This window comes from Ambystoma mexicanum, chromosome 14, assembly GCF_040938575.1.
Source record: "Ambystoma mexicanum isolate Mex_15411 chromosome 14, UKY_AmexF1_1, whole genome shotgun sequence".
Lineage (NCBI taxonomy): Eukaryota > Metazoa > Chordata > Amphibia > Caudata > Ambystomatidae > Ambystoma > Ambystoma mexicanum.
Genome location: NC_090940.1, coordinates 517355180 through 517369346, shown reverse-complemented (window position 1 = coordinate 517369346; position 14167 = coordinate 517355180). Strand labels below are relative to the sequence as shown.

The 14167-nt window shown below is 47.1% G+C and overlaps 1 protein-coding gene across 4 annotated transcripts in view; it reads right to left on the bottom strand.

The window, feature by feature from the left end:
* Positions 1–14167, bottom strand: part of LOC138526918 (uncharacterized) — a 539422-nt gene that overhangs the window by 136764 nt on the left and 388491 nt on the right. For all 4 annotated transcript variants that reach the window (XR_011283776.1, XM_069637757.1, XM_069637758.1 and 1 more), the window contains one exon: positions 2248–2310. Coding sequence is in view for 3 of the 4 variants with exons in the window: in XM_069637757.1 (XP_069493858.1) it covers positions 2281–2310 (30 nt within the window). In the remaining variant the exon portion in view is untranslated. The remainder of the gene's footprint in view (positions 1–2247; positions 2311–14167) is intronic.

Genomic DNA, 14167 nt, shown 5'->3' with positions numbered 1-14167 from the left:
AATGTTTTTGGAGCTTCCTTATGGATTGGATTGTCCATGAGGGGTGCGGGGTGGAAGGGGGGGGGGGGTGGAGAGAAGATGGTACACATAGACCAGTGTCCTCTACCGGGCCCTTTGGTTCCTGATCTTGGAGGAAACATTTCAGTCTTAGTCTTCTAAAACATTTTAAGTTCTATTTCAGACGTGAATCAGTCTGTTTGATTCATTGGGACAAAGGACATGCACTTGGATAGAACTTGTAGTTGTGCTGGTGTCAGAGTTATACCAGAGATTGAATACAGGCATTTCCTTACTCTGCTCATTCTCATGTGGTGTCCTCTCCCCAATATCCATCGGTTGTATGTCCTCCTGCTGGGCCTCTGTCGACTTCTGCCCCCATATGACAGGACGTCTGGGGTGAAGGAGTCCCATGTTCGATCTTAAGGGAAACCTGTGCCTAAAAAAGGTCTCCAACCTTTTGGCTGCTCTATTGCTCTTAGCCGTAATCATATGGGTCTTCCACTGGTGAATCACAATGCATGTCGGAGAAAGTAACTCATCTCCTGGGACCTCTCCGATTGTTAGGTGTACACTGGGGGTCCTCTCTGTATTTCGTATTTCCAGAAAATGTGCTACTAGGTATGGATAGATCTTTTCGGCTTTAAATTCCTGAATGCCCCTGTTCAGTTTATGTCTTTCTAGAGTGTGGTTGATTTAAAGTCTTCAAATTGGCTGTCTATTTCTATTAATGTATCCTCCGCATTGGAGATTGCTTTGCTTTTACAGAACTTAAGTTCTTAAGTTCCTCCACTTAAAAGTCTCTGTATTATGGACCCTATTCTTGGTTCTGTTGAAATTGTGAGTAGCATTAAATCCCGGCTACATTTGGTGGCTATATAGCTGAAGTTGGTTTTACATACTTTGTCGTCTAAAAAGAGACATGGTTCATTATGGACCACCAAACCAGCCGGAATAATGTTGCATTTCAGTTACGCTCGAAGGAAATGGCCATGCAATTCTGTTTGAAAACCTTTCTTTTTAAGTTTTAACAGTTCATCAGAAGATTAGGATGCCCGATTGCTGTATCCGGTGCCTGATTGATCAAAGAGAGATGGAACACTAATAAAATCCAAAACCTGTTCTTTGCTATAGCTCAGGGTGGCATTCTCTGACATACTAGAAAGCGAAAATAATGAAGGGGGGAGCAGGGAAATTGTCCTAATGGGACTCTCCCTGTGTCCTAGAAAAAATATTGTGCTTAACAATTGTGCATACAGATAACCCGGCATAGGAAGAATGCACGTGTGTGGCCCTAAAACAGTGTAAGCTGAAAGGAAGATATAAACTTGAGGGCGTTGTGAGAAACCAGAAGGTGTCTCACCAACTAGTCCCCGGGGATCTGTCATGCAGGTGGCCAGGCCACGGGCATTTTTGGATCCAGTTCCTGAGGGCGGACCAGTGCGGGAGGATCACCTGGGTGAGGAGGTCTTCAGGAGTGGCACACCGGATGGTGAGACGCGGTATCCCCTTCCCTATAACACCTTAACTCCATCCTACCAGGTAGGATATTTATGAACTCAAACCCCCGTGCCCCATTTTACAACACGAACACTTTCACACGGACAGCCTGCTATGAGAGAAAACAGTCAAACACCCGAGCAGTATACCGGACGTCTCCCAATACAATGGTCAGGGGAGGTCAGGCGAGGTCGGGCGATTACTGACCCATCACTGACACCCGACTTCCATTAAGCTTCCCCACATGGATAAAAGGCAGAGTACACACTCGGAGCGAGGCAAAGCACACGAGGAAACATCAGTTTGATACAGCAGCTGAATGAGAGAGGAAAGAGGGCAAAACAGAAGGGGATCGCAAAGAGGGGAGTTCCCTTCACCTCTTCAACAAGGAACCGTTACTTTCCTGAAAAATTGAGAATAGAAAGCGCAAGACCAGGAAACCAGAATAAAGAATTCTGCATTGTGTGGCAGAAGTACCCGGGGCCCTCCCGCGTGTATAATCAAGGCGGGGAGAAGCACCAGCGTCCGTGGTACTGTCCTTGGAGCCAAGAACAAAACAGTGTCAGTGAAATCAACCCAGCCCGTGAGATGGGGAGACTGATACAAGACTGGTCTGTGTTGAAGGCAAGGTTGCAAGAAGCAACATTGTATGGCGAGCGTTGGAACTAACATTGTTAAAAACGCATATGATGAGAGACACAAGTAAAGTTAAACTGCTGAGGAGTGATCTTTAAAAGCAAGATACAATACCTTTGACAGAGTGGTCCGGCACTGCTTGGGTGTTCAGTCGAAAGGGCTCTGTAGGGTATCCAGCTGAGAATTGGCAAAGTGAAAGTAAGAAAAGGTTATTTCAAGAAGAGAATGAAAAATTGTGAATGCACACTTAAGTCTACAATTTTGATAAAGTAGATCAATTTGGTCCGAGCCCGGCGGAGGGAGACCAACTGAAGGTTTTGTGTTAAAGTGGGTCTTAGCCCGGCAGAGGGGGACCCGCAGTGAACCGAAAATCACCTGAGAAGTTGTACATGTGAAATCCTAAGAAGGAAGGAACTATGTTTGTTGTGTTGCATCAGGCCTTCTGAAATAAAAGGCTTTAGATGGCAAGGAGACTGACACAGAAGGCTCGGATATTGAGGTATTGAACTGCATCCTCGTTTTAGAAAAGCCAAAGAGAGTGCTGAGCTCGACAGTGCCACCTTGTCCCATGCTGAAAACGCGGGTAAGGGAAGCAAACTGCTTGAATATCCCTGACATATCATTTCTTGAACACTTATCTTTTGCATAAATATTGGGCCTCATTACAGGTCTGGCGGTAACCGTGCCGGGAGATTACAACCCCGGCGGCCCGGAAAGTCAGACACCAGTAGAGTTCAATAGGACTCTATGGGAGTGGGGACATGGAAGCACTGGCATGGTTGTTAACAGTGCCGGTGCTTCCGTGACCGGTCTGCCTACCATGGCCGCTGGGCCCGGCAGGGTCAGACCTGTCGGGCGCAGCTGCTCCGGCAGGCAGACCTGTAATATGCCGGTCTGGAAACAATGATGCTGGTAAGCTTACCTTATTTCCAGACAGGCAGGGTCCTAATGAGGCCCATTGTTTCCCACACTATTTGTATTTAGAAGTAAGGATTGGCAATAGGTTTATTCGTATAGGCCTTTTTATTTTGACAGACTCAACAAGGACTGCGTTATTATTTGATGGTCGTGGCTTGCTCCCATCCTTAGATTTAGAATTAGATAGGTGTTTTTCAAACCCAATTGAAGTTCAATAAACACCCTTAAACTGTGATCACTTGTGTCTGTCTTACTGGTTGATTCCATGCCTTCCTTACAGCGTACCCAAACTCTGGACAGGACTGGGGAAATCCAGTCAAAACCAGCAAAGTGTCACGCCAGGAAATTGCACATAGAAATACATTCTCAACACATCATTGGTTTTAATAGTTGCAGAGTGCTTGCTAAATTTTGCTAGTGTCTGCCAGTCTTAATCAATGACAGGAAAATGGCAACCTTGCAGGATTTAAGAAGGCAACTCATTGTTTTATGCCTTGCATTTTGCAAGTTATTTATTTAACAAAATTATTCAATTAATATACTGTATCTTCAAATGAATAGAAGAAACGTGGACATGTAAGTGCTAGGTGTCATACAATGAACATACTAGACATGAAATTAACATACTTCACAACACATTTCTATATACAATACATTCTGATGCTTATATCTGCTTAGATTCACATGCTGTGCATAGGCTGACATCTAAGGGTAGCTGAGGAGTATTACATTATTTGTTTTCAAAACTTAAAAAGGGACGTTGACCGGTCATGCCAGTAATACTATCCCTAGTGTGACCTCCCCAGTACCCAATGACCCTCAGATTGTTTTGTTTCTGACAGGCAGACCAGAGTCTATAAAGCCAGAAAACATCTATGCACCTTCTACTACAAGGGGAGGAAGGGTGGGCGCATGTGAATCTAAGCAGATGCAAGCATCAGAAATAAGATTACGTTGAGTAATGTATCCCTTCTGAGGCTTGTGGATCTGCTTAGATCACATGCTATGCACAGACTAGCGAGCATTATCAGGAGAAGGAGATGGGTTGTGAGAAGGCACGCTAACAAATAGATGTTTTAGCACTGCTTGTGCCACCTGTGAATCTGTTTTAGAATGTGTGTCAATGCAGTACTGCTGAGTAAAGGTACATATGTAACTGCATGTAGCTGCTTTGCAAATAGCGTCTTGAGAGACGTTTGCAATAAAAGCCAAAGTAGCTCCTGTACCTCTGGTAGAGTAGCTCTGGTGTGAAAGGCAGAGTTCTCTTTGATAGGGAGCAGCAGAGCTGTATGTATTTCACTATCCATCTGGAGATGGCGTTCTTTGAAACGTGATCACCTTCCCTGCCAGGTGCTATGGAGACAGACATCTGTTTTTCTTAGCGGTTTTGTTTACATAGTACAAAATCGCCCTACTTGCATCCAATGTATTGAGGTTTTTCTCGGTTGAGTTGAAGGATTTTGAAAGAAAGCGGGTAGTTCAATGGATTGGTTAACATGGAACTTGGATATGAATTTAGGATATGAATTTAGGTTAAACCCTAGGGTGTTTTCTTAGAACCAACTTGTCCTTGCGGATAACAAAAAAAGGGTTTTGCACCGACAAAGCTTGTAGCTCACTAATTCTTCTTATAGCAGTGATGGCTACTAGAAAAACTGTCTTGTATGTTAGGTGTTTGAGGCTGGATTTGTACATGGGCTCGAAGGGAGGACCATGAGCTTTGACAGCACCACATTGAGATGCCAACCAGGATGCAGGTTGGAAACAGGGGTTGGGGGGAGGGGGTAGAGTCTCTTTACTCCCTTCATGAAAGCCTTAACAGGGACTTTCCACCAGGACACCTTGTTTTGTGAAGTAGTGTATGCGGACAGAGCCGCTAGGTGAACCTTGAAGGAGTTAAATACTAGGCGAGAGTCTAGTAAGTGCAGCATGTAGTGAACAATGTGTGATGAAGTACGTTCAAAGGGTGTACATCCTTTGATCAGCACTATATTACAAGTCTTTTCCATTTGCTGAAGTAACAGTGCCTGATGTTAGGTTTTGCGTGCCTCCTTGAGGATTTCCATATACCTTTGAGGTCATTTTAAATGTCCAAACTCTATAACTTCAGGAGCTAAGCTGCCAAGTTCATAGATAGAGGGAGTGGGTGGAACGTTTTCCCCTGTGCTCGGATAGCATATTGTAGAGGCACGGGAGCTTGATAGGTTTGCACTTTGCGAGTTTGAGGCCAAGGTTGTCTCGCCCACATAGGAGCATCCAGGATTAGAGTCGCTTGTTCCTGGTGCATCTTGTGCACTATCTTGCTCAGGAGAGGTGTTGGAGGAAAAGCATAAGCACATTTCCCTGACCAGCTCATCCACAGGGCGTTCCCCTTGGATTTAGGTTGGGAAAACCTGAATGCGAAGTCTGGGCATTCTGCGTTTAGACTTGTGGTGAACAAGTCTAAAGGAGGATAACCCCAGAGGAAGAAGACGTGGTCTATGATTTTCTCTGTCGAGTTAGTCGGGTAGATCTCTACTTAGAGAGACTGCCTGTTCCCCTGAAACGTGCGAGACACATTCCCCTGAAACGTGCGTGACACTAAGAACATGTTCCGTTTGAGTGCCCACTTCCACATTTTCTGGCATATCCTGGTCAGACTTAGAGTGTGTGCCTCCATGCTTGTTTATGTAAAACATGGCAGTGGCGCGTCTTTGAGGACTTGCACTGTTTGGCCTGTCAGATGCAGTTGGAAAGCTTGCAGGGCTTTGAGCACCGCCAGTTGTTCTAGAAGGATGATGTGGTTTTAGGCTGTGATTTGTGTCCACAGGCCATGCACTGTGTGGTACAGGTAGTGGGCTCCCCATCCGGAGAGTGAGGTTTCAAAAATCGCTTGCATTAGAGTACTGTGAAAGGGTTTCTCTTTTAACAGATTTTCCTTTGACCCCTAGCGGAGTGCTTGTACTAGTGTTAGCGAAACAACCACTAGATCGTCCCACTGACCGCTTGCCTGAGACCACTGTTTTGCTAACCACTCTTGCATTGGGTGCATGCACAATCATGCGTGTGGAACCAGAAAAATGCATGAAGTCATCATACAGAGTAGGCGCATTGCCTTGCATATGGTTATTTGGCAACCGGCCAGATAAGGTATTTGCAGCAGTAGGTTTTGAACTCGTCATTTGATGGGGAAGACTAGCCCATCTTCTGTTTTTCTGATAGCTCCTAGGACCCGTTTGGTTTGGCTTGGAACAAGGCTTGATTTCTTTCTCGTTGATTGAGAACCCCAATTGGAACAGAAGGTTGATGGTTCTTTGGATATTTTGCTTGCAAATTTGGGGGGTATCCCCTGTTATCAGCCAGTCGTCTAGATACAGGTTCACTGGGATCGATGGTCTACGTAAGTGAGACGCCACGACCGCCAATACCTTGGTGAATACCCTTGGAGAAGAGGCTATGCTGAAGGGTAGCACTTTGAATTGATAGTGCTGATTTGCCATCTTGAAGCGCAGGAATGTTCTGTGCGCTGGGAACATTGAAATATTAAAGTATGCATCTTTCATGACCAATGCTGCCGTGTAGTCCCCTTGTTTTAGCAGTGGGATTACTTCTTGTCATGCAAAATTTCTGTGGCTTTACGCCTGTGTTTGCAGGCCAGAAGCCTAGGACAGGGCGCATTGTAAGGTCTTTCTTTGGCACAAGGAAGTACATTGAATAGATGAAGAAGTTACTTCTTACCTGGTAATGTTCTTTCGATGGGATGCTCCTCTGACGTATTCCTTAACTTGATAGATCATCGCCAGCTTGCTGGCCTCGGAATTTTTTTTTCAGTAGAGGGCGCTGTGCGTCGAGGTCCCTCGAGCCGATGTCCCTCGACAGCCTCTGTATCGGCGCCGACGTCATCATGCGTATAAATAGACTTGCGCAGCGTCCGTTGCTCAGTTCCGTTTTGACGTTAACAGTTGTTTTACATGAATTGGTTATTGACCCAGAAGGAGCGTAAACTGTAACCACAAGGGAGGTTTTACTGAGGGGATGGATGGGAGGGGCGATAAGGAATACGTCGGAGGAACATCCCATCGAAAGAACGTTACCAGGTAAGAAGTAACTTGTTCTTCGAAGGGATTGTGTCCTCCGACGTATTCCTTATCTTGATAGACTCCCATAGCAGTGGTGTGTAACTGGAGGTGGGAGTAAAATTGCCATGTTTCCCTTCAAGAATGAACAGAGTGCCAACACAGCTTTGCCAAATCTAGTCTCTTGACTAGAGGAGGAATCCAGGTTGTAAAATCTTGTGAAGGTATGTGCAGACGACCATGTGGCAGCCGCAAATATGTCTCAAATCGGTACCCCTCTTTGGAGGGGCGAAGAGGCTGTGATACCCCTGGTTGAATGAGCCCTAAGATTTTGAAGAGGCTCTTTCCCTGTTACATTCCAGAATGGCTAAAATAATCCATCTGGAAATGGTCTGTTTTGTTATCGGTAAACCCAATTTGTGCCCTGAGTAACCTACGAACAGTTGGTCTCCTTGCCTAATCCTAGCAAGTCTGCTGATGTAAAAGCTCAAAGCCCGCCTTGGGTCCAGCCTATGCAGCCTTTCTTCCTCCTTCCCCGGATGGGGAGGGGGATAAAATGAAGGTAAGGTAATCTTCCGAGTGATGTGGAATTCAGAAACCACCTTTGGGAGAAAATTAGGCTTCACTTGTAGGACAACTTTGTCTTTATGAAAAATTGTATGAGGGGGTTTACAAGAGAGCTTGCAATTCGCTCACCCTCCTAGCAGATGTCAATGCCACTAATAAGACAGTTTTAAGGGTGAGAAACCTTACTGAACAAGAGTGGAGTGGTTCAAAAGGAGTACCCATCAGGAAATTTAAGACTAAATTTAAGTCCCATAAGGGAACTTGGAATGGTCTTGGAGGATAGAGATTGGTTAATCCCTTCAGAAATTGTATTACTAAGGGTAACTTGAAATACGATGGTTTCTCTGCAGTGCGCTCGAAGATCGATAGCGCTGCGAGATAGCCCTTGATAGTGCCAACCTGAAGGCCCGAATTTGCCAAATAGAGTAAAAAAGGTAACACCGTTGGTGTACCACATGAAAAGTGGTCGATATTCTTTTCTCTACACCAGCTGCAAAATTTGTTCCAACGGCAGCGGTATAAAGTCTTTGTTGCTGGCCTACTTGCCGAAAGCAACACCTCCATGACGTCATCTAAGAGGTCCCAATCCTTGTATCTCAACCTTTCAGATACCAAGCGTGAAGGTTGAGGGTTCTGATGTCTGGATGGAGAACCTGACCTCCCTTCTGCGAGAGAAGATTCTCCTTGAGTGGAAGACAAATTGGAGGGCAGATGGACATGTCCAGAAGGTTCGGGTACCACGTTCTCCTGGCCCAGTCCGGGGCAATTAGGATCATTGCTTTCCGGAACCTTCTCAACCTCCTGATCATTTGAGGAATGACAGGGACTGGAGGAAACGTGTACAGAAGTGGAAACTCCCAGTCCACTAAGAACGCGTCTCCTAGAGCTCCTCTCGGGGGAAATTCCCTTGAACAAAACTGATCGCACTTCCTGTTGATGCTGGTGGCGAACAGATCCACTTAAGGGGTTCCCCAAAGGGTGAAGATCTGTTGAAGGACTTCCTGAGCTAGTTCCCACTCGTGGGAGACTGTACTCTGCCTGCTCACAGCGTCCGCTGTCAAGTTTTTTTCTCCGGCTAAGTGAACTGCCGATAGAGAGATTCCTTCTTGGATTGCCCAAAACCAGAGGTGCATCGCCTCTATGCACAGAGGCAGTGATCCTACGCCTCTTTTGTTGAGGTAGTGCATGGCCACTGTGTTGTCCGTCATTATCAGGACATTTTTCCCCAGTACAGATGGCAGAAATGCCTTCAGCACTAGTCTGATTGCTCTCAGCTCTAACAGGTTGATATGTAGTCTGGACTCCGATGGAGACCAACGACCGCTGATGGTCAAGTCGTTGGTATGGGCTCCCCACCCCGTGAGTGAGACATCTGTGACTACTGTTATCTCCGGCCATGGTTGCCAAAACAGTTTTCCTTTCAAGATGTTCTCCTGGCAGGCCCACCATTGAAGGTCTCGAGCCACCTTGTCCGGGACCTGAAGGAGATCTGTCATTCTCCCTGAGAATTGCAACCACTGAGTTCTTATTGCCCAGAGAAGAGATCCCATTCTCAGGCGAGCCTCTGGCACAAGGAAGATGCAGGATGCCATGAGGCCTAGCAACCTCAAAAAGTCAAAGGCTGGAAGACGTTGGGCATTTTGAAACTTGGTGACAATCTGCAGAATATCTTGAGCCCTCACCTCTGGTGGCAAGGCTTTTCCCAGGGAAGTGCCCAGGACCGCTCCAATGAACTGGAGTCTCTGTGATGGTATTATCTGTGACTTCTTTAAATTGAGGGAGAAGCCCAGTTTGTGAAGGAAGTGGCAGACATAATCTAGCTGGATCTGAGCTTGTCCCCGAGATACAGGTCTGATCAGCCAATCGTCCAGGTAGGGGTAGACGTGAATCCCTTCCCTCCTTGCATCCACTACCGACATTAGCTTGGTGAAGACCCTCGGGCGGATGTCAGCCCAAATGGCAGAACTCGAAACTGATAATGAGCGCTGCCAATTGCGAACCTCAGGTATTTCCTGTGTTTGAGATGGATTGGCACATGGAAATAAACATCCTGAAGGCCCAGAGATACCAGCCAGTCCTGGAGCTGGAGGGCCTGAAGGATCTGAGAAAGAGTTACCATCTTGAACTTGTCCTTCCTGAGGAACTTGTTCAATTCTCGTAAGTCCAAGATAGGTCTCAGTCCTCCGTCCTTCTTCGGTATTAGGAAGTAGGGGGAGTACTAGCCCTTGTGCCTCTCCGCTACAGGTACCGGTTCTATGGCACCTTTCGCCAGCAGGTCTACAATTTCCTGCAAGAGGAGCGGATCTGGAACTTTCCGAGAGCTGTTCCCCCATGGAGGACTCTGAAGAATGCATAGAAAAGGCAGCCAGTAACCTTGGGCAACTGTCTCCAATGCCCATGCATCTGACGTAATAGCTTGCCATTCCGCCAGATGTTGAGTTAGCCTGCCCCCTACTCGTGTCTTGTGAGGAGAGTCCTCAGAGTGATTTAGAGGCGGCTGATGCAGGTGCCAAGGGTAAAGAGGTACCTGCTGCTGCTGCGGCTTTTGTATTTTTACCTCGTCCACCTCGTGTGAATCTTTTTTTACCTCTTTGAACCGACTGTCCTCTGCCTTTTCTGAATGCGGAATAAAAGCGAAAGGACTTAACCTCTCCAAGAAGTTCCTGAGGGGCAATATGGCGTTTGACGGATTGCAGCACCCAGGGATTTTGATGCTGCTTTGGATGTCTAACTTTTCTAGGCTGCCATCCGCCTTCTTACCAAACAAAGAAGAGCCGTAAAAGGGCAAATTTAAAAGTCTGGCTTGTACATCTGGAGCAAACACAGAATTTCACAACCACGCAAATCTGCGGGTTGTAGTACTTGCCGCCATGGCCCTACTGATGCTGTCAGCAGAATCAATGCCAGTTTAAAGGGATTTGCACATTGCGTCTTTACCATCCTTAATGATGTTTAGAAACACTTCCTTTCTTCTCCCTCTGGGAGGCAGTCAGCCGCTGATGAAGCACACTCCCAAAGTGTATGGCTGAACCTTGCGAGCGTACAAGTAGCGTTAATGGATTTCAACGCCATGCTACATGCAGAAAAAACTTTCTTAGCCATAGAGTCGTATCTTTCGTCATCCCTGTCCTGTGGAACAGTAGGGTATGCCGATCTACTGCCTGATGCAGTTGCTGCTTCAACAACCAGACTCTCTGTTTAGACAAAAATTCAGGGTCAGTAGTAGATACCCGGTATTTGGCTGATAACTTTTTGTTAACCGCCGTGATAACCTCAGGAGTTTCCCAGTTAGCCAATATTTTTCTTTGTAATGCAGCGTGAAATGGAACCACAGGATCCTCCTGTGGGCCTTTAACTAAAATGTCTGTAAGGTCATCCTGTTGGAATGCAGGTGAAGGTGCAGAAAAAACCCATGAATTCTATAATTCTTGCCATTAAAATTCTGTAAGGGGTCTCAGCATGTTCCCCTGGGTCTGGTTTGGGAAATTCTATTTCTGGGGAAGTATCTAACCCACTTGCCTCATGTAAGGATTCTCAAAGGTCCTTGAACCTATTTTCCTCAGAGGTAAATTTGTCTGGTTCTGGTGTTGCAGATCTCTGCAACCCAAAGGGTCTTTTTTGATCCGAATTCTCCCCTTCCTCATAAATTGAAGACAAAGGTCTGAAATGATCAGACCTTGGAAATGGCTTAAATCCCATTTCCAGAGCAGAAGGGGCTAAATTTATCATAATTGGTTGGGAAAACGTCGAAGTCGTCGACGCGGACGTTAAAGGCTTCGAAAACACCGAAAAAGGCGTCGAGAAGATTGGAAGTGGCCTCGAAGAACTTGAGAGGATCGGGATCCTACTCGCGGTTGTCGATGACCTCAAAGTCATGTTAGAGGCTCTGGGTATGACCTCTGGCGGTGAGGTTGTGATGGGCGTGGGTTTGTTCTTTTTCGGCATCGAATTCGATCGACCTATGTGTCGATGACGCAGATTTATGCGTCGAAGGGACCTTCGACGATGGCGTCGATGACACAGTGCCTTTGCTCGAGGGTTCGTGACGCTCTCGAGTAGTTTCTTTCGTCGAGTGCAACGACTCGCGGAGTTTAGATTTTTTGGGTCTTTCACCCAGGGTATCACCCTCAGCTGTCTTCGAGGGGGTTCTCGAAGACGCTAAGCATCCTTTTACGGAATTCCTCCCACTCAGCCTCAGAGCTATGTTTTGTGGGGCATGTGACTCTTTCCGGAGAAACAGAAGAAGACGAGGAAGGGGATCTTCGACGTCTCTTACTTGAATGCTTGGATCTCAAAGAGTGGTGGGAACTGCTTGTAGACCTAGAACGAGAATGTTTCCTGTGTCGGCGAATGTCTCGACTCTGCCGAGGAAACTTTCGAAGGAGTTTTAACTGTCTTACCTCTCTCAAGCTTCCCCTTCCGCTCCTTCAAGGCTTTCGCCGTCACGGACATGCAGTCCTCGCACTCCGAACATTGGTGCTCCGATCCCAGGCACCACAAACAGATCCTGTGAGGATCTGTCAAAGACATTTTCTTTCCACAGTCTCAATATTTTTTGAAGCCGGACCGTGGAATGGTCGGTTCGGATGAGGAAGCCATCGAGTAAAAGTTGGTATTCTCGAGGAATAATGAAGAATATATTTTCTGGCTAAGGAACTGAGCAACATGATTCGGAGGCCCACGAAGCGCGGAAAAACGGAACTGAGCAACGGACGCTGCGCAAGTCTATTTATACGCATGATGACGTCGGCGCCGATACGGAGGCTGTCGAGGGACATCGGCTCGAGGGACATTGACGCGCAGCGTCCTCTACTGAGAAAAAAATTCTGAGGCCAGCAAGCTGGAGATGATCTATCAAGATAAGGAATACGTCGGAGGACACAATCCCTTCGAAACCCTGGTTTACCGGGATGATCTCTATGACGTCCTTTTCTAGCAGTGCTCTGACCTCTTCCAGCAGAATGCGCTGTCCCTCCTGCGTTGGCTGTCTTTGTCTTGGCGGGTGGTTGGGCAGTGTTTGTATAACTATGCAATAGCCTCCTGCTGCGGTGGAAAGTACTCACTTGTCTGATGTGATCCCCTCCCATGCATGGGTAAAATGGCAAATGCGACCTACTGAAGAAGCATGGGAGGGTATCTGGAGCGGGTGGTCATTGCTTATATGGATTGGAGACTCTTACGCTCACCTGGTATCCACAGGGACGCCACCCAGCCGGGTTACTCGCTGGTATGCTTCTCAGCTTTGCCCTGATGTGGTCTGCGGGGAAAGTTCTGCCTGAAAATACAGGAGGACTATGTTCAAGACTGACCGACTGGGGTAAGTATCCTCCCTCCACCCCTGTATGAATTCAGTCCCTCTGGCGCCCTCTCACCTTGTGGTAGAATTAGGCGTGCTCTCCGTCCTGCCTTCTTTGCAGGGGCGCGTTGTCTTTCATGGGCGAGTGCGGTCCAGTTACTTCACTGACGCCAGCCCGTTTGATATTGTTCAGGTAGGTCTTATTGCTGTTCTTTAGTTTTGTTGCTATCCTGCATGCCTTTTTGTTTAAAATGTCTCTTTTTCTTCCTTAGGTATGTGGAGCTTCAGCGCGGCGAACTGGCTTGGTTGAGCCCCGCTGGTAAATGATGGCGCATTAAGAGCGCCATGATGCGGTAAGTAAGCGCTATGCGCAGCGCTGCAAAGTCTTGCCTTTGCTAACCTTCCTTGTAGGTTTGTTTTCCTTCCTTGTAGGTCGCGGTGTTGTTCAGCGCGAGTGGAATGTCCGGAGTGGTGCCAGCTGAGAGGCGACCAGCCAGGTAAGCCTTTTGAGCAGTTCGTAATTTGTAAATGTCTCTATGATTTCTTTAATGTTGCTTCTATCTTCCTCTTTCGGGTCGTTCTGTCCGGGAGGCGTGCAGATTCGAGGAAGCTGTTCTCAGTAGCTGCGAGTGTTTCAAGATGAAGACTGCAGGGAAGATGCTGCTGCTAATGATGTTCCTTTTGTCTCCTTGCAGGTTCTGCTTCTCCGAGGTTCGAGGGAATAGCTGGACACGGTGAGCATCAAGTTGCAAGCTGCAAAGTAACGCGAAGCGTGTTGTCTTGCTCGGGTGTGGTTTAAATAGCCCCAAAAAAATAGTCCAGGTAAAGTAGTCCCTAGGCTACCACACCCAAAACACTAGACCGCTTGAGTTCTTAGGAACCAAGCTATGTGGATGCCTCCATGTTGGCTGACAATACAATAAAGTAGTTCCCAAGCACATTGTTTTTCATGGTGTATGAGCCTGGCGCCATAGGCACCAGGACTGGCCCCATGAGGGCTTTTGAAGAGGATGCCAGGCTCTAGAGGCCAGAGTCCTGACTCAACCTGGCCAATGGGTTTGCCAGAGGGGGTTTTGGGCGAGGGTCGTGACACTCTGGTGGAGGATCTGCCTCCAATTCTCAACCTTTTGTGCCCTCTTCGAACATTTTGCTGGGAGGATTGACCTTGCAAGGAACCCCAAGATGAAGCTTGTCCGTC